Source organism: Pseudopodoces humilis, chromosome 4, assembly GCF_049639895.1.
Source record: "Pseudopodoces humilis isolate 2021_Gansu_Grassland_sample_001 chromosome 4, ASM4963989v1, whole genome shotgun sequence".
In the NCBI taxonomy this organism is placed as follows: Eukaryota; Metazoa; Chordata; class Aves; order Passeriformes; family Paridae; genus Pseudopodoces; species Pseudopodoces humilis.
The window spans coordinates 31,640,713-31,666,576 of record NC_142203.1 but is presented as its reverse complement, the minus strand read 5'-3'; the positions used below and the strand labels follow the sequence as shown (position 1 = coordinate 31,666,576).

General features: G+C 45.0%; 1 protein-coding gene across 1 annotated transcript; it reads right to left on the bottom strand.

Moving 5' to 3' along the window:
* Positions 1-815: 815 nt before the first annotated feature.
* On the bottom strand, positions 816-25,864 carry SLC49A3 (solute carrier family 49 member 3). Its single transcript, XM_005532425.3, has 10 exons — positions 25,693-25,864; positions 16,841-16,999; positions 15,802-16,021; positions 9,907-9,983; positions 9,652-9,789; positions 8,964-9,080; positions 7,268-7,420; positions 5,314-5,471; positions 4,176-4,288; positions 816-2,722 (listed from the first exon to the last, which is right to left on the bottom strand). Exons 1-10 carry the CDS (start codon positions 25,819-25,821, stop codon positions 2,568-2,570), a joined length of 1,419 nt encoding a protein of 472 aa, XP_005532482.3. The 5' UTR covers positions 25,822-25,864; the 3' UTR covers positions 816-2,567.

Below are 25,864 nucleotides of genomic sequence, written 5' to 3'. Positions count from 1 at the left end.
TGGAAGGCCACTCCTCTGGCAGGGAAAGGACATAGGTCCCCAGCATACCTGGCCCATGCTTTACCATCAAAACCCCTATGTTCTGCTAAGATTTCAGCTTCACATTTTCCATAGGTTTTTGCAGGGAAGGGCATCTGTAAGTGAGGTGTGAGATACATGAGTTATACAGTCTTGAAGAGAACAGTACACAGCAGAAAGTCTACTTCAGCTGTGGTGGTAATTACAGACTAGCATGGACACTTGAGCTGCTTTTGTTCTAAATACAAAATGTGAAGTTAGCTGAGCCAGCAGGAAGAGCTGCAAAGTAGGTACCTGCATGAGCTGCCTGGCCTCACTGCTGGCAGTGCCATCATGCCTTTATGGCATGCTGTCAGGGTATGACAAATCATACAGTGAGGGAGCAACTACTCATTAGCAATCTAGAAAGTGTCTTACACACTTCTATGTCTCATGAATTAGTAGAGAGAAAAGTCTCCCCTTTTCACAATCTCTCTGATGTGCTTAGATAAAGATAACAGTGTCTCAGTTGGTGCAGGCTGACCAGGGGAACAGCAGATTTTGGAGACAGTTGCTAGCAGTATCTCCTTACTCCTTTAACCTATCCTAAACAGAGCTAACCATAGCTTAACCTACAGCTAATTTCACACGGTCATTTTAAGAATCTGAGGTTATAATTAACACACTGTCAGTGTAAGCAGAAGTTAATGACATCTGGCAAATACAGGGGCCTTTGCTTTGTGCCGCACAGCAGATCCGATGCACCTTTGCATCTATAAAATATATTTTAAAAGACTGACACAATGAGAAGAGGTTAATCTTTTCTTAAACCACCCTTTATTAAAAAACATAAACATTTGTAAATATATAAAATTATAAAATATCAAGTGCTTCTTGCTTCCCAGTACGTAGAAATTCAGAAGTGGCAGGTAAATTTAGCATTAATCTGTTTGGTGTGTTAGTTCCAGGGCTGCAGAACTGACCAGCTAGTTTTGCAAAAGACGACTTATCTCATTCCTCTGAGAGATTTAAACAATCTTATTTCACTTTTGTTTCAGACTTTTTTCCTGCTCCTTTTGACAAACATCAGTGCTTACTAGTAAGAGCAACGCTGGAGCTATAGAAGTGAGCAGGCTCCCTAGAAGGACCCAAACAGGTGTTTTACAAAGGGAGAGCCTTTCAGTTGCTAATGGGGAAGAGAATTCAGGCACTGAGAGAGCTCCTTTGTACAGTGTTCCTCAGGGACAGTGTGTTCTTGGCATTGGATCATCTTCTAGCTGGACTGGATAAAGCTAGTTACAGGTTCCATTTGCATCAAGGTCCCTTAATCAGCAAGTACTCTGATTCCCTTTAAATAATACGAAGCATCATGAAATCCCATCTAATTTTTTTTCAGTCACATAGGAGTTATAAAGTAAGAATTCCTCAGGTAGTACACTAGACCTAAACTCCAAAGCAAGACATTACACTGCTGTGGAAGTACTGTAAACTGAAAAAATCCAGTTGTACCCATTGTAATTGTCAGTGTAACTGAATTCTAAATGGGATCTTTTGTTTCACTTCCCATCTCATCTAACACTAAAGAATGATGTCAGTTGCAAAAAGAACTGGAAGGTGTTTGTTGATGTTGTTCTTACTTGGTCTCCTTCCCAAAGCCCCTGTCACCTGCAGAAACTTATGACAAGTCTGCACTAAAATGTCACCTTTGCCAGCCTTTCTGCCAGCTTCCATCATGCCAGGCACTACAGCATCATTGCTCAAAGAATGATACTCTATAGGAGAGCATCATGCTAGTCTAATATTAAAGCAGTAGATTCATCTTCTTGTGGAAAACTTAAACCACTGAAATTGCAAGAGAGGTGAAGAAAGAGAATCCCAAGTAAAACAAACTAATACTGAATGTCTCAGCATTTAGCAGGGAACCAGAGGGATGTGAAATGCTGCTGTATTTAACTTCTGATGCTTACTGATATTTTCTGTTATAGGCAGCACTGCAGGCAAGGCTTTTCTTTTCTTGTAGAAGACAAAGTGACTCATTGTAACAGACTTGTATTACAGATCACATACTTATATATCCCCGCTGAAGTGGAAGGATGCTCTAGCTTTTACTGCCCTTTAGCTAAAAGGCACAATTAGTTCCAACGTGAGTGGAAGCATTGTTATGCTGCACCCCAGACCTTAAACGGAAGTTTTCCACTGGGTTTGTTGTAGGCACAACTTCTGTCTTTCTGAAACCTCCACCCTTGACTGACATACATGGAAATTTAAAAATGGCTGAAATATGATGCTACCCTCCACTGTGATATTTCTTCAGCTTGAATCAAGTCAGGCAAAAATTTTAGTTGTGTGCATAGTTATCCATTGCCAGTTTGACCTTTCTGGCAGGACAGCCTTCCTTAACAGCCCAGATCCCCAAATAGACACAAGACTGAGAGATGCACAACAAACGTGCTATTTGCTCTAGTCCTTGATTGTTGTGCAATATGACACAGATATACCAATGTACCAGCTCAGGATTGGTCCATGCCCACTAGTCTGAGTCGGCCCTTGGCATCCCCTTTTTGATCTGTTTAGGGTTCAGGAACATGTGCTGTTGCTGCATCTTCTGCCTTGACCAAATCAGCACTGATTGTCTCAGCATGGAGCCGCTTGTAGTCAGTGTGGAAGAAGATGACGTAGAAACAAGCCATACCACTGCAGAGGCCAGCCAGCACCAGCACCGGAGCTGTGAGAGAGATACGCTTTTAGTCAGTGAATCCAAAACTCCCCATGGGTGCAGAAATATCCAGGTCAACTCCCCAAAACAGCACATTCTGTCTGACCTCCTCACAAGGGATACCCCTGAGGACAGGGTGCAGACCACAGTGGGACATTACCAGTTTGGTAACAGACAAATTTTGCTTTACCTAACATTAACATAGGAAGAGAATTTAGGCAAAATGTGGAAGGCTTCCAGAACACTGTGTCCTGCATGACCCTCAGTAGGTTAGAGGTCTTACACCAGTGCACACATTGTACTTGTAGGAGTGTGTGTCTCTCCATAAGTGTACACATTTGTGTTTTGGGGGGTTGTGAAAAATGTTACAAAAGAGATTGAATCAAATCACTTGAGCTCCACAAGGGAACAGGTCCTTACAGGTAGTAATTCTTGTTATATCATCTGAGAGCAAAGTGTAGAAAAATTCACTAAGCATGAACTTTTATTAAGGACAAATTAGTGTTTAAAGAATCTTTTCTGAAGGGAAAGAAAAAGTATATCTAAAAGACTATTCAACAAAGCCTGGAAGTAGTTATAATTTCACCAGTGTCCCAAATGAACAATCTTCATCCCTTTCTCCACTGGTTTTCCTGTATGTATCAGACCACAAAAGGAACAGAAGTGGGTACCTAATCCCAAGATCCAGCTCTGATCCGATTAAATGGCAAATTGAAGGCTTTCAGAATGAAGCAGTCAAATTGCTTTTTGGGGACAGTTATTATGAAGCCTTGATCCCTTACAGCTAGTAGACCTTATTCTGGGGAGTCTCTGCTCAGCCAAGCAGGATATATTTAATAGGTGATGGTCAGCCTTTGCTTACGGTGTCCCTAGGTGTCAGTATGACATAAACATGAACCACTTGCGAGATCAAGTCTAGGGTTTAGCCTGCACTGAAAACACTTATGTGATCCTGCTCATCTCAGTTGATGGCTGTTCTGACCAGCTAGGAAAGGAGGGGAAATCTGGAATAACTCAGAACAAAGTCATACAAGTATGCTACAAACACAGGCAATTGTGTGTACAGAAGCAAGTGATGTATCTTTCAGTCAAAGCATTTGTAACCTTGGCCCCTGATATGAAAACCAGCCTTGGTTATACTACATGGACAGTGTCTTCCCCTCAGAACAGCTGCTTTCTAGCTTTATGAAACTCAAGTCTCTGCAGGGTGACTCTAAGAGAATTTTAACCCAGAGCTAGCAGTGGCATTCATGGCACCTTAGAGTTCTTTCCATTTCAATCTTGCAGGATCAGTTTAGCAGGAGCAGCAAGGAGTGCACCAACAGATTCAGAAAGGGTGTTAGAAGATACACTACAATTGCATTCAGACTTTCAGGGTTTCTCACACTGAGACCTAGAGGAGAGTGGGGACTACGTGGGGTGCAACCAAGTGTCCAGTGTTATTTCTCAAGAACATACTTACTTGTCCAGTCCAGGGCTCCATCCTGGTCAAGGGCACAGGTGGAGAATGGATCCTCAGAAACATGGACGGTGAGAGCTTGCAGAAGAATCATTAAAATCACACCCTCAATCTGGCTGTGGGAAGAAGCCAACATGAAGTTATGTTACCTGCCTGAGGTACCAGTGCTGCAGACAAGGCCATCTTCCCCAGCTGGCAGAGAATGATGCCTCTTTCTAGCGCATGGTCCTTCTAGCAGAGAAAGCTACTGCTGGATTCCTCTGGCCCAGATGTTTGGTTAACTGATTCTGGCTGACAGGGTGTCCAGGTCAACTCCAGACACAGGGCCTGTGTGGCAGGATCACTATTATACTCTCTCAGAAGATGAGCAGGTGTTGAACTCCACCTGTCAAAAAACTGAGGTATATTCACTAGGCAGAGACTTGGACACACTTCTCAGTGTAGGACTGAGGATGCAAAAAAGGCTATGGCTTCAGCCTCCTCCTCATTCACAGCTGGCTGGCAGCAGCCACTACGTCCACAACCAGTGAGGGACAACAGCCTTCAAAGGCAGCGTCTGATGCCCCTCACTGATGTTTCTTGCTGTGGCACCTCCACCTGACATATGGCATCAGATCACTGGTGTCACTCTTTAGAGCTCCAGCAAGTCATTCCTGCTGAAGTCCAGAGCCAGCCCTAAGCAGGTAAATAGGTAGGAGGAACAGTCACTGTTCCTCACTAAGTGATGAGCCCCATCTCCCTCAACAGAGCACCAGGAACTGACTCATCTCTGTACTCTTGTGGGAATGGGTGCCTCTCTCAGGCGTGTAGCCCCCATCTGCTTCAAAGGCAGGTGGTGCTGGGCATGGTTAACTCATGCTATGTGCCAACCAAGGGAGACTTTTATCTTCCTTCTTCCTTTTCTTGCACCTCTTCCACACAGTCCTCCCTGTTCTAAAACATTTAGCTCTTCAACTCTATGGCTCAGCCAGGTAGCTCCCCTTGCCAGGGACATGTGCACAGATACCAGAAAGACATTCAGCAGGAATGGCAAGGACTGATGTCTATGCTCTTCTCCATCTCCACCCACAGGCCTCTGTTTGTGTGTGTAAGTGTTGGAACCCAAGCTCATCTGTCAATTGGATTTAATCTACCTGCTTACCTTGCAACAAAAATCAGGCCTGTAGATGTGCCCTCTCCTACAGGGTAGGAGCACTCCACAGCCAGCTCCATGGCAATGGGGTAGATGGCAAAACCAAAGAAACCAAAAAGCGAACTGGTGATGGCCAACATGATGGCCTGATGTCTGAACCGAGAAGTCTGCAGGCAAAAAAGACAATACCAAAGTTTCAATGTTAGCACTGCTGTGCAGAAAGTCTCTGAACCTTTAACCTGCAGGAAGTCTCAGGGGGTAACTCACCAGTATATTCCCTACCTTTTCCTGAAATTGATTTTTTACTTTCAACCCTCTAGGGTCAACAAAAGGCTAGAAAATGGAGAGCTATCTGTTGAACTGAAGTAAGGAGAGGATCAGCAGAATTATCTGAAAAGCACTGGTGTGTGGTTGTACTGCAGTAACTTGACTAGTCAGCAACTTACCAGGAGCATGTTCAACATCTCTCTAGGGCCAAACACACACCTTTGTCCCACAGCAAAGTAACATTTTGGAAATGATGTTTGCATTAGGTTACTTGTGAGAATTCTGGGTTGCTGCCGCTCAATGATAAGGAAAATCAGTCAGACATGCATTTGTAACACAGGTATTTTAACATCAAAAGACTCAAACAAAAAAGCAAAGAAACACCTGAAATACTAACAAAAGCTGGAGATTGGATTAGTACCTAGAACAGCCTTGTCCCTAACTCTGGAGGAAAGAGCATGACCTTGTCCAGCCAATGCTACTAAAGATTAATTACTTTGCAGCCATGCTGCTGGTACCTCCTTCCCTGACCATGTAATAAATTCACACAGAGTAACACAGGGTGTCTGTCCTGGCATAGCAGCAAACCTGGCCCAGCTAAACTGGTTAAGTCAAGGAAAACTCTATGTGTCTGGAATCTGAGTTCAAAGTGCAAAGGGATCAAACAGATTTGAATGGGTGATTTTTGTTCTACTACTTTGAACTAACAGTTCATCTGCATGGGATGAAGGTGAGGAGGGAAGGGCAGGAGGAATATTTTCTTTGTTGCTCCTAACACAGCCTTTCACCTACTCAATGTTTTACCTGAGTCCAGACAAGCTGACTTGTATTCAGATCATCCTCCAAACAAATGCCAGAATATGAAAGGGGAAAATGCAAGGTGCGCTTTAGGCACATTGTCCTATACTGACAAAAGCATCGCATTTGTCTGTCTTTTCCAAATGCTACCATCTCTGGGGTCTTGGCCCCAGGGGAAGTGTGATCACTCTCTTGTGAAAGTCTGGATTTTTCATCACAGGAGAGAAACATACAGCATAAGACTGCTGGGAAATCAGAGACCTGCACCATTCTGGGTCTTCTGCAGTGCTGTGTGTTGTGATCAGATTCCTGTTGTGTGATGGCTCCCACTGGCAGTGGCTGTGCTTGAGCAGCTGTACCCTGGCCCCATGGGTGTAAAGTCTCCAGGCTGTGCATTCCTCTCCTGGCTGAATTCAAGCGTCCTCCTCTTCTGCCTCCCTTGTCCCTCTCAAGGAACTACTTCAGAGCTAGAATATAACTAGGTCCTTTCTGCTAATGCAACAACCCTGACAGCCATCACTGTTAAAGGCAGGTGTTGGAAAAATATGACATTCTTGTTCATTTTTTGTAATAAAAATACTTAGGAATTCCCTTTCCTTTTTTGAAAGAATGGTCTCAGGAGTCAGTAAGCAAACATGATGGACCAGAATAGGGAAGTTAAGATTATGCCTGTTTATCTATACCACAAATCAGCCTGTCCCAGGTGCCACAGTGACTGTCAAATCCTCAGTAAAGGGTTTTTCTTTAAAACTAGCCCAAAGAGGTAATCCCAAAGTGTAACACAGGGCTTAATAAACACTATGACATCAAACGACCTTGGTTTAAGTTGATGATTTATCACATGGCAATATGTGATAAATAAGCCCATGGGAATGGCACAATGCAAGGAAGAACTCACCACGGCGAACATGATGCTGGCAAGTGCACTCAGACAGAAACTAATCTTGGTGGACTCTATGAACTTCCTTGTCCGGTCGACATACATGCCTAGCAGGAAAGCACCCAACAAACCACAGACTGTGAACAGTGCACCATTCAGGCCAGCAAAATCCTGGAGGGCAGAAGAATAAGTAATGAGAAACTAGAGCAATTAGGAAAGAGGTTTCAATGTCACTGACCCATCTGCCAGCTACCAGTGGTTCACTTACTGACGCAGGAAAAGCTTTCTTGCCCATTGCAGTAGCTGAGGCCTTCACAGGCTCTGAGCAGCAAATGACAAGAGTCCAGGTGCTTCTACAAGCGTGTGGGGACAGCAGGGTGACAGCACTCCCAAAGGATGACAAGTCTGTACACCTGACAAGGGAGGCTGGATGCAGAGTAAGAGCAGTTCCCTGGCATTAAATATTCCAGCCTGGAGCCACTGGGCTCTTCCAGGGGCAGTCAGGTGCTTTGTCCACACTGGTAGCAACAGGCCCAGCTACCTTGGGACCTGCTAATGCTTATAATTATCTTCCTGGCCCTTTTCTTACCAGGAATCTGCACTGGCACACCCAAAGCATGTTAGAGGAGACACCAGCTGTGTCAAAGTCTAATTAGAGAGGCAGCGAGCAGTGGCTAGGATAGGGTACATGCTCTGTTGCCTGCAGTGATTGCCCTTTGCTTGTAGCACTTCTTCAGCTCCATAAGAATTCAAACGCAGACAGCAATCCTGAAAGCAGAGAAGCTTTTAACAAATTTGGAAAAACATTTTCAGGACCCTCAGGGGCACTGGAAAGAAAAGGTATATGGAATAGCTTCTCTGGGCTAAAGGGCCAGGACAAGCCAGTCACACAGAGACAAAATCATGATGCACAGAAAGCAAGGCTGCAAAGTTTAAGTGCTCTCAAATTAAGAGCCAATGGAATGTACAAAATGTGACCTGGCTATGGAGCCCTGAGCCTGCTAGCAGATCTGGGAGCTGAAGATGGGATGGACAGAGACCAGACATGTAAATGTGCATACATAACAGCTGGAGAGGTGTTTTAAGAGGACCCTCATGGCAATACAAGCACCAGGACTGAAGTGCAGCCTGCTGAGAGGAAGCACCTGAAATGGGGGATCCTCCTAATAAAAAACAGGAGGGAGAGAGCAGCAGGAACCAGATGTGCATATACAGTGTTGAACTGTAAAAGCACCTGTTGGTGTCATGAGAAGGCTAAAGAAACAGCTGTCACAGTACCACTGACCTCTTCTGCTGCCCTGGCTTCATGTAAATCTGTGCAAAGTGGAAAAGGTGCTTGCATCAGCTAGTCTCCAGCCTCACCCTAGGGCCTGCCTGGGCCCCATTCTACTCTGGAGTAGGTGGCAGAAGGCTGCATAGACAGCAGTGCTCTGGAGTGGCTTAGAAAAATCACAATATTCTTTTTTCCTAAAAAAATTTTTCATTTGCAAGTGGGAGCCTGGCCATGGGCATTAATGAAAATACAGGTCATCTATCATACTAAGAGGTTGACCATGTTCTGGGTTAATATATATTAGAAAACATGAGCAAATAAGATATGAGACTGCAGCATATTCAATTGTCTTCATTTTTCTCTGAGTCCTTTATAAGGGAAAATCAATTTGATTGTATCACAGACAATGTGGACAATGGGGAGAAAAGGAAGAATACTCACATTTGAATACCCCTTTTCACAAAGGATCTGTTCTAGTAGAGCTGAAAAGCAGGTGAACATCCCAATTCCTCCTCCAAAGCACACTGCCAGGATGATATATGGTTTGTTTCTCAGGAGCTATAAAAAAAAGTTAATGTAAATAAGTGGAAGAAGAAAAAGTCCTGGCTGTGACAGCAGACTTGAGGGCTAGCAGCTCTGACTCCTCAGATGAAAATGCTGACAAGGTGATGTCATGTGACCCCATGATAATTCACGAAAATATGGCTTTGTCCTTTCATTTAAGCCAGAGGACAAGTTAGTGAGGACCGTGTAGGGAGGAAGGAACCCTTCAGTGCTCAAATTTTTCCTTTGCTTTGCCATGTACTATCCTACTTCTGTTCAGAAGACCCAGGTTCTGTGCTCCTCACGGATAAGCCCAAGTCTGCCTATTGAGGTCTGCCTTGAGCTATCTGAATGGCTGCCAGTCCACGGCTGAATGGTCCGATAGCATCTCTTGCAGCTTTGTTGTGAGCAGCTTCCACTCCCTGAGGAAGGAAGGCATCTTGAGCTCCTTCAAGGGGCTTTCCATGGCAGGTTTGGGGGCATGGCATTCAGAATCTGCTTTGTAAGCAGATCATTCAGCATATCCCCATCTTACAGGGCTGCATCCTTCACTTCAGCATGTCAGTCCCTATGCTGTAGCACTTACCATTTTGAGCCCTGTGAAGAATGGCTGTGAGTTGGAGTTAGTGGCACTGGCTGACGGAGGCGTTGGCGGGACCTTCTCGTGAATCCCCAGAGTTGCTAGAGCACAGGCTGTTACTGCTGGGACAGCATAAATACCCAGCTACACAACAGAAAGACAAGACAAATTACCAGTCTTTCCAGCTCCGCTACCTCCAAACAAATAAATCAGCTGGACCCAAATCAGCCCTGCTGACTGATTAAAGCAGTTTTCATTTACCATCAGTGGAATGTGCTTTCCTTCAGGAACTAGTGCAGGTGACAACAAGTTTGCTATAAGAATGCCCAAGGGATTGGCTGGAAGGAAATAGAAGAGAAACGTTTTTTTTCATGCAAGAAGCCAGAATCATGTATCCACCCCTATTGCCTGCCAGTGCTACAGCTGCAGTGCACAGCACTGTAAGGAATAAGGACGAAACAAGGCATATATAGGGAGAACCAGGAGGGGAACATTTGGAGAAGTTGACTGTGGTCTTAATATTGCCACATCTATTGTCTCACCCCCATGAAATCCATTCTATAAAACTATCTCCCTTCAACTCCTAACTCCTGTAAAACAGTTTCCAGCTATGGACTATGATGTCCTCACCCTCTCAAGGCTGTCTCAGTAAATCTCAAGCTGAAGGGACAAAACTAAAACTGGCAAATCCATTTCATATGTCCTGGACATAGCAGGAGTTACAGAGGTTTTTTTCCTTCTGTATTTCCCTATGCCATTAGGCATGTATACAGTGTGTAGAGGATTCCCCTGCTCAAGGGTGAACAGCCATAGCTCTCTTAGCCTCTGCTGCCATGACAGAAGCTCCATACCCTTAATTGTCTTAGTGGCTTCTTAACTGCACTTACACTAATACGTCCATGTCCTTCTTATACATAGGAATCTACAACCAGACACAGCTCTTCAGATGTCGACAGGAGACCTCCCTCAAGCTGCTAGCAATGCTCTTCACAAGGGTCACCAGGATGCCGTTATTTTTCTTTGTCAAAAGGCCATGAACAGCACTCTGAAGTGACACTATGTCATTTGAGACCTTTCAAGCCTTCATACACCCTTTGCAAAGGCCAGGCAGGTAAACAAGTTGATCCCTGCCACCAATTACAAAAATTATATGGCAGCAGAGAATCTTGCAGACTTTGTACAGGAGGAGGCACTTGCATTATTATGGGTCTGCAGCTCAGCTGTGTTTGAAGCAGCACTCCTGGGACTCAGCTTGGGAACATCCAACAATTTGTTTGCAGACAACAAATTTTTAATGTTAAGGCAACATTCTGCAAGTAGTCAAACAGTAAAGCTGCTTTTCTACTAGCGTACAGGAATGGAATTAAGAAAGCCAAAGACAACCTGGTGAGTCTGGTGAAGGGCAATGAGAAAGGCACCCTTAAGTACTTTAGCAGCAAAAGGAAAGTTAGGGAAATATTGTCCTGTTGCTGGATGGGGCAGGACACTCAGTGATAAAGGACACAGAAAACATCAAGGTATTTAATACCTACTTCACATCTTCTATGATTGGTAAGTCTGACTTTCAGCTCTGAGACCAGAGCTAAAGCTTGAAGCAATGAAGATTTACCCTCAGTGGAGAAAAACTAGGTTGGAGAACATTAAATAAGCCAGACACACACAAATCCATAGCATTGACAGGATGCATCAGAGCTGAAGCAGCAGATTGTTTCTACTGCAAGGCCGTTTCTGGTTACCTTTAAAAAGCCACAGAGGCTCCTGAGATTGGAAGAGCGCAAATGTCACTCCCATCTTCAAAAAAGAACAAGAAGAAGAATCCAGGGAACTTCAGGCTTTTCAGTCTTACTTTGTTCCCTGGAAAAGTCATGGAACACTGCCACCATTTCCAGGCACATGAAGGATGACTTATGAAAAATGCTTAACTTAAAGCATTTAAGAAAAACGCTTAGCTAACCTGGTAGCTTTAATCAGTGAAATGGCTGCTGGATGGATGAGGAAAGAGCAATTTGATACTGTATCCACAACAACCTTGCAGACAAGCTGATGAAGCACTGTCTAGACAACTGAACAGTGAGATGAACCGAAATCCAGCTGAATGGCTGGGCCCAAAGGATTGTCATCTCTGACATGAAGACCAGCTGGAGGCCCATCATCAGTGGTGCACCCCAAGGGTTGATACTGGGGCCATGCAGTTTGGATGACAGGACAGAGTGCACCCACAGCTAGTTTGCAGACGATGTGACACTGGGAGGAGTGACTTGCAGAAGAGATAGCAATGCTGCCACTCAGAGGCACTGCAACAGACTGCAGAAACAGGCAGAGGGGAACCTTGTGAAGTTTGACTACAGGAAATACAATATGCTGCACCTGGGGATGAATAATAACTCATGCACCAGTACCCCTTGAGACTCACCAACTGGAAAGCAGCTCTGCAAAGAAGGACCAGAGGAGGAGTGGGTAGGGGGGTCCTGGTGGACACCAACTTGACCATGAGCCAGCAACACAGCCTTCTGATAAAGAAAGCCACCACAATCCTCAGCATTAGGCAGTGCTGTCAGTGGGAGCTGGACTTCACTCTCAGCACTAGCAAGTCGACATCTGGAGAACTGTGAGCAGTTCTCAGGTTCCCAGTGTGAGTAAGACATGAATTTGCTGGTCCAGAAAAGAGAAAATATGATTAGAGGACCAGAGCTTCTGAGAGGAGACACTAAAAGAGTTGGGACTGATCAACCTGGAAAAGCTGCTGGAAAGCAGTTTTGCAGAGAAGAATGTCAGGTCCTGGTGGATTGCAGGTTGACCATAAGCCAGCAATGCATCCTTGAAGAAAGGTGTCCAACAGCATGCTGGGCTGCATGAAGAGGAGCAGGTGGAAGATCCTGATCCTCCTCCTCTTCTAAGCCCTGGTGAGAAACAGAATGCCAAGTCCAATGCAGGGCCCCTTGATACATGGTACCAAGTTAGTGGAGAAAGTCCAGTTAAGGGCCAAAAACATGATTAAAGGTCTGGAACATCTCTCATGCCTAAGGAGGCTGGAACAGCTGGGACTGGTTAGCCTGGAGAAAAGAACATTGATCTGCAATTATGATTAAATATAATAAATATAATTTAAATGATGGAACCAGACTTTTCTCAGTGGTTAAGTAAAGCTTAACACAGCAAACGCGACCTGAATATAAATTAAATTACTGTGATAGCTGTTTAGCACTGAAACAAGATGCTCAGATAAGCTGCTACAATGCCATCCATGGAGATAATCAAAAACTGACTCAACATATACCAGGGCAACCTGGTCTAGACAAACCTGGTTGAGCAGAGGGCTGGACAAGATGATCCCAAGAGGTACCTTCTACCCCTGACTGTTCTATAATGATGCTGAGGTGCCATTAATAATCCTATAGCACACAACTCTAGCATTTCTACTCTGTGTTTGAGAAAGTACTAGCTTATGATGCTGGTGAAATATTACCTACTTCTAAGTACATGGAAACAATCAAACAGCAGTTTCCAAGGAGATGGATTACATCTTCTCTGTTGGTGTCAAATGCAACTGGGCATTGTAGGGGATGGCCTGTAAACTATTCAGCTGTTTCCATGAACTATCAACTTACTGAAGCAGTTCCAGAAAGTGTAGATGAGGATTGGAAAGGTATAGGTGGGCACTGGGCTAAATTTGAAAGGACTGAGATCACCTGAGTAATTACATGGTTTCAGTTGCCTGCTTTTCCTAGGAAGAGCTATTACATGGCCTAGATGACGAATAGAAAGGAGGTCACTGAATTAATCAACTACACATTACAACCCACGGGTCCTGGTGGACTAGCTTGCAGTACTCTGCAGTGGGGCTGTGTGTTTTTGTGGTCAGTGATGCTGATGCACTGAAACTCTTCAGAGTGCAGAAAATGACAAACCATGACAGACCTCAGTAAATGAAGACTCCTATGGATGAAGCAGAGGTCACTTCACTGGACTCAGACAACTCTTTCTACTTCTTACAAAGGAGAATTTCTTGTGATCTGGGAATGAGTTTGAGTTCTTGGCCCTGCACTGCTTCTCTCTGAGTAAGCCTCTACAAGTGATGGGTAGAACAAACACTCAAGAGCTGAGTGATTAATCATTTTGACAGCTGAGTCATAGTAATTTCAGCTGCTCAGCAGGATCCTGGGTGCAAGGTTTATATTTGTCACAAAAGCCCAGGGAAGCCTACCCATAGGCATTAACAGTAGGAGGCTGTAGAGCCAGTTTCTGTATGCAGCACTGATACTGACAGCACTGAAATGCTGAGTGCTGCTCAGCATTAATTACACAGGAAGTGGGAACTGATAAATTGGAGCAGGATGACACAAAAAGCTCACATCAGCAACAGGAAGAATGGAGACAAGTGTGAAGAAGCAAAAGGAAATTTGTCTATAAAGTGGCTGAGTGGGAGCCATTCAGTCTTTCAAGAAAAGGAAGAGCTGATTCTGTCCATAACTACCTGACAGACAGGTGCAACAAGACTGAATACACGGGGCATAAAAAGCATTGAGATGTTTACATTTGCCATGAGCTAATTAACCACTGGATTAAACAACTGGGGCTGTGGTAGATACTCCTTCCAGACAGTATTTAAATTTTCTTGAAATTAAATCCTGATATTGTTCAGCAGACATTATGGATGTAACCAGGCATTATTAATGAAAGCCTTCCATAGAGCAACACGCAGGTGTTGCAGCAGACAACAGTCACAGCCTACTCAGCCTGCACTCTGACATCCCAAAATGCCAGACACTGAACAGCTTCAGATCTCGGGATTCCACTCTTCCTTGCTCTTCAGGTTTGTTCTTTGTCATAGATTCATTTGGCTCTGTAAAGACTGAGGATGCTGTGTGAACAAAATGCTATGTAGCTTCTCAGCTTCTCTCTCACTTATAAAGAGCACTTTGTTTGCAGGCTGTGTTCCTTCAGGGCAGTGAAGCACTGAGTGCCCAGTGGTCCTTGGTAGTGCTTGTATCATGCCACACAGACAACAGAGCTCCCGCAGTAGGGAAGGTGAAGGTCTGTCTCAGCACTGGAAAACCAGGTGAGTCATCATATCCATCCTATTCTAGGAAAAGCAGTGCAAAAATAATTTATTCCTTCAGACACCATAGACCCATTCTTGCTAAACAACAATGTCTATGCTCTAGTCTAGCAGCAGCATTGGAAAAGCCGCATAGGGGTGCTCTTCTTTCCCCATGCCTCACCCTTCCTTAAAGCTTCAAGGCAATGGGGAACGAAAGCAGCTGCTGGCTTTTGAGAGAAGGATAGATGGGGCTGCCACACACATGCAGGTAGCATGAAGCTTCACAGCTGGAGCCAGTGAACAAGCCCAGTTTCTGGAGCACCTGTCAAGTCCTTGGAGAAAAGAGGAAGAGAATTATTTGGCTGCTAGGTAAAATGTCCCATGAAGGGAGGAAACAGGTCTATCAAGTGCAGTATCCTGTCTCTATCTGTGCCCAAAGGAGCCAAGACAGGAATGTGATTAGAGCAAGCTTATCTGGTGCCTCTCCTCCAGTTTCCCAGCTTCCAGGCACTTAGCAAGGGAGGTGTGCTTTCTACATGGATAGTCCTGCCATTTAGCATCCCCAACATGTTTGTGCAGACAGACAAGTATATTTTATCTGTGTGTGCATACATACCAATTAAGAATACGTGCTCAGCCTTCCTACTGGATGAACTGATGGGCAAAATTGCCACAGCAGCCTCACCTCACCTTACTTCACCTCACCTCACCTCTATCCAGTTACAGAATCTGGCAACTGTGACCATTGGCACTACAATGCAATTTAAGACACCTTCCTATGAAACTGCAAAATTAAGGCCTCTAAAGACTTAGTAACATTAAGGGCTATCACCTATGTGATATTTAGGCAAAGATGACAACCTGGTCCTGGAAGAGAGGCAGGAGGTTAGGACTCTGGGTGGCATATACTGAGCACTATCGCTGGATGTGGCTTATACCCACTTCTTGTTCACTTGTTTTGTTGCACGTGACTACAAGACTCTTGAGCCGAGCTGTATTTGCATGGGCAAATGGCAGTAGTACAAAGGACTTCCCATGCCTGCTGCCTCTGAAAGGCAAACAAATTGCTAGCAAGTTACATGAGGCAGCAGTATCACTCTGAAGCTATCACTTACACATTGATGCAATCATATTTGCTGTTGCTCTCTGGTGGTCTGGGAACCATAGTGCTGCCAGCTTTGTTGGTGAAAAGATGATAAGAGGCTGTGCTAATGCACAGAAGCATTGTCCAATAAACAGGTACCAGTAATTCCAGGAACCCAAGCTCAGGAACTTCAGAACACTGAACATCCGGGTGATGCTACCAACCATGTTCAGCCATGCACTCAGGACCACCTGCAGTGAGCAGAAACAAACAGGTTTTGTGTGCTGAAGCCTGAAGGGCAGAACTTAATACAATAGATTGGCATGAGCAAGGTCTTAAATGCACTACAGGAGAGACTGGATTTTAGCAATCACTGCCTGCAGACCATCCCCACCCCTCTGGGCAAGATGCTCCTGATCCTACCCGCCCCCTTAGGGAGTGTCTTGGGGTGACAGGGAGCAAGGTGGCTCCCTGAAGAACCACATTGATGAGAAATCTGAAGTTCACTAATTACACCTATTGTCAGGCTTGTGCCATCCCCCATATTTTGCTGAGACAATCCAAAGATCATGGCAATGAATCATCCATCTTAAGGATCCTGCAAATGTTCTTCTATTATAATGCTAGTGTTTCAGTGCTGTATTCTGGGATTATGCAGAGATCACAAGCTGGCTCAGCAGAGACCAAGCTCTGACCAGAGGGGTCTCTTTGCTTGCATTCCATCCTGCTTAAACTGGCCCTGCCAGCAAAATTGTGGTGCTAAGACTTTTCCACAGCAAATCTGACCCAATTACACAAAGCTCTTCACAGAGTCAGCTCACACTATCTGTCCCTGTCAGTTAGCTAAGACAACAAAAACTAAAGCTGGAAAAGAAAAGCATGCAACTTTATTCTGACTTTTCCCACTGCTCTCTCCATCATCTCCACAGAGGTGATGTTACTGAACTAGCTAGTGGATTCTCTGCAGGATTTGGCAAGACTCCTATTCAAAGCACGTACATTACTGCTTTGTGCATCTACTGCTACCTCTAGGTGAAACTTCCTCAGGGAAACAGAACACTTCAACTCACAGCACAGCGGAGCCCCACACTGTCGAGGACCCATGTTGCCACCAGACCAAATGGGATTGAGATGAGGAGGTACACCATTGAGAGCCAGTTGACCGTCTCCAGGGAAATATGGAAGTAAGCAGCTGTCTTATCAGCCACAGGAGCAAACGTCAGCCACAGCTGCAAAACAAGTACCAAGAATGGGTAAGCAGGAACACCTCCAACAGAACAGTAATTCACCATCCCCTCAAACTGAGTTGAGAGGAGGCTCATTGTCTTAGTCTCCTTGAAATTGTGATGTTAAGGCTGGTAATAAAAGTTCAAACCCTCAGTGTCTGCAGTTACTCGGCCCAGAGCACCCCATACATTTCACTGCCTCATCCCCAGTCCCCTAGTCCTAATGCTGGAGGCTGGCAAAAGCAGCCAGCCAACCTTTTTCTGCCCCCATGTTGAACAGGTTGGCCCTGACACACACACTTACCTAATGGAAACCACATGGACTCATTCTGTGTTAGCAAAAACAAAATAGAATCTGCAGCCTTCTCTCAGCAGCTAAGGTTTTGGACTGACATTTTCAGTTCCATTTGTAACATTTGTATGTGGCCTTCTAAGAACAAATTCACTGTGTGTCAGCCAAGAGATAAATTATTCCCTGCCTTCCTAGACACACTCAACAATTAGAAAATGATCCAGAGATTGCATTATTTAATGTATTAGAACACATAACAGGGAGGTACACACAGAAGACGTACTTCAACAAGTATCCACATTTTCCTTCCAGTGCCATATCTGATCACAGCTCCTCAGACTTTGTTTTAGACACTGATTTCATGGTTCCTGTCTGCTTCTGGTTTCTTATGGGAATGATGAGAACTGCTTGATCCTAAAATCAGGTTCTGAGATCACATCCACAAGAAAAAAAAAAATGAGGTCTTACAAGTTAGAGGATGTTTCTGTAGATTCTTTGCCAAGATGCATCCTGGTGCTTTTCAAAAAGACTGGTCTAACCTCTCAAATGGCATAACCATTCAATAATATTGATTACAGGTTACCTCACTGTTAGAAGATGACCTTGCTGCTGCTGAATACTCAAGGTTATAGAGTTTGCAGAAATGTGGACATAACAGTTCACATTCCTTCAAAAGAAAAAAGCTTCAGTTATAGCTTCCTAGGAAAGAACTCCAGCCATAGTTGCCTTTCAGGTAGTCCCCTCTGTCCTCACAAGCTTCCTCTTGACAGCCTGCAACCTGCAGCCAGCATCAGATGTGGTGTTCATGTGTAACTGAAAAAGCTTGGGTAACCTCAGAGGAAGGTGTGCTCCTAGAAACTGCTTCTTGCTACTTCCAGTGTTCCTGGATTTATTTTTTTTTCTTACATGACAGGGACCATAGTAACTACCACATTAGACAGGAGCAGAAGGGGAGATGGACTTTTCTTCTCCCTAGAGTCACTGGGTGACAACAGACAGATGCAAATCATTCTTTAGCTAGGCTTTTCACCTACCAGGGATGCAATGAGTAAGTGGTAGTAACAGAGAAGTTTTGAATATATTCTTAGCAACCTTGCAAGGACTCCTAGCATTAGCTCTTTCTTCTCCAAAGGAGCTGCCATGCTGTATCTCCTGTATTCAGTTCAAATCAGCATGTCACTATGTGACATCATTCAAAGGTCTGGTAGGGGATGGATTTGGTGTTCACTCAGCTTCTACAGTCAGGTGAATGAAGATGCTAGGTGCTGAAGGAAACTGTAGTCTTAGACAACAAGGAGGCTAATCCAGGTCAGTTTCCAGACTTCCATCAGACTGGGATGGGAATTTAAATGTTTAATGCTAATGTAACTGTTTAGATGTTACAAGCATTACTAAGGCATGAGCATTAGTTTGCTTACGGGATGCTAAACAGCTGCCAAACAAATCCCAGCTGTGTATTTTCAGCAATAGCACTTCTGGGTTCCCCAAGGCCTTCCACCGGGGGTGGTGGTGATGAAACACTCTACCAGGAAACACTGTAATTAAAGAGAGTATACATTTTGTAAGCCAGCTTCAGGTACATTTTCACCCCTCCTGCTCCTCTACACAACATGCTCAACCATTCATTACATCATTAGGAAAGTGATTAGCCACAAGCCAGAGCACAGCATTTTCTGTTCAGTGACTGTATGCATCTAGGTGAGCTGGGATCAAGAACTGGCACAATTCCATTACATCTAGTAAAACTATTTCTTGCTGAAAACCAAGTATAGGGGCTGCCCCATATTCCTAGCCTGAGCTCCAGTCCTAGCATATCTGTGTGAGAACATGGAGGGTGGAAAGTTGCAGCTTGTCCAAGACTGAGCTTGTCTCTCAAAATAGGAATTGGGTTTATTTATGGAACTGGAGAGAAAAAGTATGTTTTGTTGTTTACCATGCGTTGCTCTAACAGAGAAACTCAGAACTGGGCAATTGAGCTCAAGATGCAGCTGTAGTCAAAAAGACCACCAAATGCCCCTGCAACAAAGAGGGGGCATTGTGGAGTTTTGCCTACACAGGTAAATACACAGTCAGTATGCCACCTTCCACTTTCGATTTTCCCAGTTTTGGTAACTTCATCCACAGTAGTTAATAAACTCTTCTGCTGGAAGCTAGAGCCCCTATCCAGCATGTTTTTCTGAAACTTTTCATTGCCAAGGCTGGTGCTTATATAGGGGCTGCCCTGAGGTAAGCCCCCTCAGAGAGAACAGATAAAGAGATGCAGATTGGTAAGGTCAAAGTCCTGTAAATTCCAAAAATGCAGAATAGGGACAGAGAGAGGTTCTGCCCTCCACCACTCCCCAGGGGCCATTGTCTTCACTCATCTTTGGCACACCAAAACCACAGAATCACAGAATGACAGAATATTCTGAGATGGAAGGGCCCCACAAGGATCATCACGCCCAAGTCTTAACTGAATGGCCTGTATCAAAAGTTCCTACTGTAGGTGACAGTGACAGATGCAAAGGGAAAGAGAATGTGTGGGGTTACAGGATGTCAGACCCCAGAAGCTTGCTGCTTCTGGGACAGATAGAGATACCTCTGTCCTGGTAGTTCAGTCCTTGCAATTTTCAGTCCCTGCACATGCTTCACTCTGTGGAAAGTGAAGCTTGCGGTCTGGTCAAACTGCATGCAGCTCCATTTCCTGAGAGGCCACATAAAACCAGAGCCTCAGTGTGAGTTACAGAAGGCATCAAGATGAGTCCTTGTTACACACTGCACTGCTTCATCTGTGCTCACATGCACTTCTCCAAAGGCAGCTCAATAGATGCCACAATGTCAATTCCTGACTGTGATGCTGACAAGCAATTTTCACTCACCTTCAAAGCCTTGCCAGTGCTACAATTAATGAAAAACTTTCAGCAAATTTTGCCAAAATTCTCAACTTAGCAGAAGTTGGAGTGGATGATGATGGAAGTCAGCAGAAGCTCATGCTCTGGGCCATTGCATGTTAATCAAGAGACTTACATGGAAGCCCATGAAGAACCACTAAATCACAGGGACGCTTTGCAAGTCAAAAAGCCTCAATGAGTTTGAGCTCAATTCTGAGCTCCATCCCCTGACACTTGTCCAAACTGACTTCCCTAGCACTCTCTCACAGATTTTGCATTAGCTGTTTTCAAATTACAGCTCCTTGTGTAGCATAAGGAGCTGTAATTTAAATAAATTACCATCATTGGTAATAAATAAATAATTAAATAAATAACCATCCTTGGTTATTTCAGGGATGTTTTAGATCACAGTTGCTCCTTCAGCATTTTGTATGGACTTTTACCTCCTTTCAGATATGCATCTAGCAGGACCTTGGAACAGCCAGCATAATAATAGACACTGTTTCTTCTCCAAAGGCAGGAATTTTAGTTCCTACACACCTCTTCTAAGCTCAAGCCTTAGAAACATGCTCATCTCATTCTGGTTTCCAGGTTTGAAGACAGCAAAAGCTCCAATGCATGCTAGTCTGGTCTGGAAGACATACCTCAGCACACACTCTTCACAATAAAAACTTGTGCTCGGCAGCTGAGGAAGAGGAAAGAAGGGCCCCTGATGATCCATAAGCCTGTTCTGGTTGGCACTGGAGTACAGCTTTAACTCTCACTGCACACAGCTGGCTGGCTGGCTGGGGAGCCATGCCCCAACACTGGGAGAAAAGGACATAAATGTTTTCCACCCAGAGTCTACTCATATCCTCAGTGACAGGAGGGCCCCTCCATACCTTTTAACAGCAAAGCTTTCACCAGGGCCAGGACAGTGACACTCAAACTATCTGACTGATACTGATGTTGGGAATGGTACTGGCTCCACTTTCAGCTCTCTTGCCCTCTGCTTTAATCTTCTTCTAGCTGACATTTTAATTCTCCTGCACCTTCCAGAGACTGCTTGGTCCCTTGTCCATTAAGTGAGACTTATTCTCCATTAAAGGTGGCTGAAAAGAGAAGCATCTTCATGCCTCTATATGCCTTTTCACAAGGCATATAGAGGTAGAACCATTGGGAATGGATTTAAAGAAGGGGAGGGTAGATCTAGATTAGATATTAGGAAATTTACTGTAAGGTAAATTTGTAAAGGTTGGTGAGGCACAGGAGGTTGGTTGCACAGAGGGATTATGGACTCTCCATGTCTGGAGGTGTTCAAGGTCTAGCTGTATGAACAACTTCATCTAGTGGAAGGTGTCTCTGCTCATGGCAGAGGGGTGGAACTAGGTGATCTTTAATATCCTTTCTAGCCCACACCATTCTATGATTCTATGATCATGATCCTATGACAATTGAAGGGCATTCCTGTAATCAAATCTGGCAGGTACGGCCCTGCCAGAATCAGTTCCTCACAAAGGGCAAGCTGGTAATCAATGCCTACTTTCCTCATGAACAAATCAAGATTCTGAAAGTGGAAAGCAAAATATTTGCAAAAAGGCAAATCAGGCAGGGTGGGAATCAGGCCACTTTGCCATGTGAATGGTAGTATCAGCTACCAAAGGGTGCTATATGGAGTGCTTTTCATTGTCTGGCATACTGTATAGCTGACTAGACCCTGGAAATGGCCCTGCAGTACCTTTTATGTACAGTTTTAAAAAGAGGAGCCAATGGGGTTGTCTTGCATGAAATGGGAACTTCTGCTTCATAACAGGCAGCAGCGCAGCTTGCCAGTCCCAACATGGGCTTTGCCTACAGCAATTCTGCCAACTCCAGCATGCTTTCTTTCATGTACCTGAACACCACTTACAAGGTGATGTGAGATGTCTTTCTGTGACATGGATGCTGCCTTTTTCTCCCCTGAGACTGGACAATGAAACCCTTACACCAGGGTCTTCACATTCAAGGTTAAAAGGGCCACACAGTTTGGAAGCAAACAGCTGAAGCTCAGCTGCAGGCACCTATGCTGACACAGGAGTCTAGGACGTTACGACAAAGGCATGATCTTAGAAAAGGCCAGATCCTTGCCACGATGTCTCTTAGTCTCTACAGCTCTCAGGAGAAGTAGCAGGAAAAAAGAGCAGCAGCAGTGTGCGCATGCGTATCTACAAGGGCACTGCTGGAGCAGACAGGTGTGGTGAGGAGCGTGTGTACCCTGCCCTGGAGCACGCCAGGCTCCACTTGTGCAGCTCTCCTTCCTCTCCCAAGTACACTAAGTGGTGGTGTAAGTCCTCCAGTTGGTGAGTCAGGAGCCGCTTGGCCAAATGTGAGCTAGCTCCAACCCTCTGCTCCCCTGCTCCTCCCCAGCTTGCTCATGCTGGTGAACACATAACTGGGCAGTAAACACTCTTGGTTTCATTCTTCTGTCTTTTTCTGTGTCCCCAGTGCTAAAGCAAGACAGTCCCTCCTGTGAAGCACAAGTTCCCACCTGTTCAGCTCCACAGGAAGGAGGAAAAAAGGAAGGACATATGTGCTACAGCAGCTGCAAGCACACCATGAATACCCTTAAATATTAAGCCTTCAGATGAAAAAAATCGCACTCAAAACCACAGCATAAAGTTTGGCAAAACAAATCTGGGGAGAAATCACAGGCAGAGTTATGTCATCCCCCCCATCAGCAGTGCTGCAAGAGACAGATGGGGATAAATCATTTAAGCTTAGCTGTGGTCAGAACATCCTCTCTGCCCACAACTCCAGGCAGCACGTACATTATACTGATGTCTGCTTATGGCCTTCTTAAGGTAAGGCAGGAGTTTCTTACACTATGTGGTCAGCTAGGAATTCCCAGAATAGCCTCATTTAGGAAATGAGAACGAATTTCTGCTAAGGTAGTACCCACTTTGTACAGCAGGGAGAGACAGAGGCTTTTAAACTCAGGTCAGTAATAGAAGCACAGTAAGGGGCTATTTATCATTGGTTTAACAGTCTCTATACCATATTAACCCCACTCTGCTCCAGTTAATGAAAGGATCTCATATGATGAAGTGGAGCAGGAGGATATAGTGGAAGGGGGAATAGTGGGATATAGTGGGATATAGTGGAATAGTGTAAGAGTGCCCCTTTCATCACCACATGGTCTGGTCTGATTTTGCTCAATCACACTCTAAACCAGACTAAGAAATTCTCCTTTCTCAATCTGCCCTTGCTGCATGACCAAATGTGCTGTCCTGCAGTTAAATTGCTTCTACCTTGTCTTCTTGACACTGTGAAAGTTTCCCCCACTTAGTACTGTCTCCTGATTGTCACAGTTAGTGGCACCAAAGGCCACTAATAGAAAACTTCATGTATGTGGACAAGAGTGAGGAGTACAAGGCATTATTCTGGAAGCTTCATCCAGTAAATGAGGTCCAAGTCAGCTAATTAGAAAGTCATGTGTTACTATATGCATTTGCAGATAGCCTGACACAGGTGTACATAGAACAAAGTGCTGTATGCAAAATCTGCACAGGAATTGAGGACACAACTTGCAGGGCAATTTTTCACACCACAGAACTGGTAAATTAATCTTTTAATCTGGAACTTTTAAATGGCAACCAACCACTTTGATTTCATGGACTTTCAACCACTCTGTTCTGTGATTTTTATCAGGAAGGTTTAGGATAAAGTTTAGTATCAGGAAATGTTTGATTACAACTTTATATGTCAGCACAGTTGCCATTCCAGATCTTTGCAATGGCTTACAAATAGTAATTCCACTCTAGGATGTTTAATAGGCACTCAGTTTTGAAGTCATAAAGTTCTGGCCTAATTTCATACCATGGAAAAATAAAACTGTGGGCAGTCAGGAAGTTAATAAGATACAAATGAGACAGAACAGGTCAGTCTTCCAGGGCTACAAAGTTTTCAGCAACACACTGAGGACACAGTAATACTTGAAGAGGTACTGAAAAGATCTGTTTGAGAACCCCTCCAGTTTCACTTTTCAGGTTTCAGCAAAGTCAAAATCTGACAAGACATCCTGGAAAAGACTTGGTACAGCTTCCTTCACCCATGCTGTCACCATCTACTTCTAGCAGGATGGGTTTATTTCTTGTCACATAATGTTCTTCTGCTGTGCCAATTTAACTGCAAGCATGCAGTGTGCTGCAGTACACTTTTTTACACTCTTAAAGGATATGCTGATTTTCCATTGAGAAGGTGCATTATTTTTATATTTTTTTTTTCCATAAACTGCCAAATTCTCACTATGTTTTTCCATTTCTCTACTCCAGCACTCTTGCATCATGGAATACCTAAATCTTCCTTCAAAGCATTTAAATGTTTTCAGGTTGCAGTGCCTGATCTTGTCTGCCAGACAACCTGCATTCAGAGCATGGTAATCCTCAAGAACATGAATAATTCTACATCAGTCTGATAATTATCAACAATGTCCTTGATGACTTAATGAGCAACAATCTGGGATTCTTTTTCATATATTAAGCCTTGATAAGAGGAAACTTTATGGGTTTATCTCTGTAACTACTGAACTTAATTTAAATCTATTCAACAGGTGGAGTATGATCTGGCATCCAATTTTTTCAAGTCTCTCAGAACAAGACAGTAAGAGTAGGCAAAAAGAAGCTCATACAACCATCTGCTTAGTGCAGAATTACTCCTATAGTGTTCTGTATATGCAACAGACCCTGAAAGAAAGCTTGCTCCTCTTCCTGAGCAGATAAATCTGCTGTCACAGGCCAGCAGCGCGGCAGAGTTAACTCCTGCTCCTCTCCCACCGCGTTTCAACACTGCTCTGCTATTCTTATGCTAGAAACATGTGACCCTCACAGACGATGAATACTTTCTCTGTCTCCCCACGGCTTACGAAGTGGACTCGGCAGCAACTTTTGCTGAGTTCCAGGACACATTTTGCTTCATCCCAGTCTGACTTGACGCTGCGGTACTTCCTGCTGTGCTCTTGGATATCACACACCCTCCCGCCCCATCCTGCCCTTCCCCCGTCACCACCCCTCGGTGTCCCGGATCCCCCCGGTCTGAAAGGAAAACGTGAAGGCCGAGGTCATAACCAGAACGACAAAGTTCAAAAGTAAAAGCCTCTTATTCTTATAAGGCACGGCCAGGCTGACGCTTCCCTGAACTCTGCGCGTACAACCGAGTCCCTGTGCCCCAAGAATGAGGGGGTGGATCTGAGACAGGGCACTGGGGCAGGGCCCTGAGGATTGCCCGGCTGCTTCTAGGAAGAAACAGGAGGTGGTTTTGGCTCCGGCGAGCCATGTCAGCCCGTCTTCCCTCTGCAGCAGCAGCAGCAGCAGCAGCAGCCAGAGCTGTTCTCCAGATCTGCCGCACAGCGAGGAGCAGGGGAGGGCTGTGTGCCCTGCCTGCTCTGCGCCTCGGCCTGCTGCTCGGGCACCCGGGGCTGCCGCCGGCCGCCCCCTTCCCCACCACCCCGCAGGAGCTTCCCAGCCCCAGGCCGGCTGCGGAGAGCTGCTGCCGGCGGCGGGAGAGGCGGCCGCACTCACCATGGCGTTGGAGCAGTTCAGCAGGCACACGACGGCCAGCAGGAACCACCGCCGCCGGTACGTCCTGAACCGGGCCGGCGGCCCCGGGCTGCGCTCCCCCAGCAGGCTGGCCGCCTCGGTACCCTCCATCGCGGCTCGGCTCGGCTCGGCTCGGCTCGGCTCGGCTCGGCTC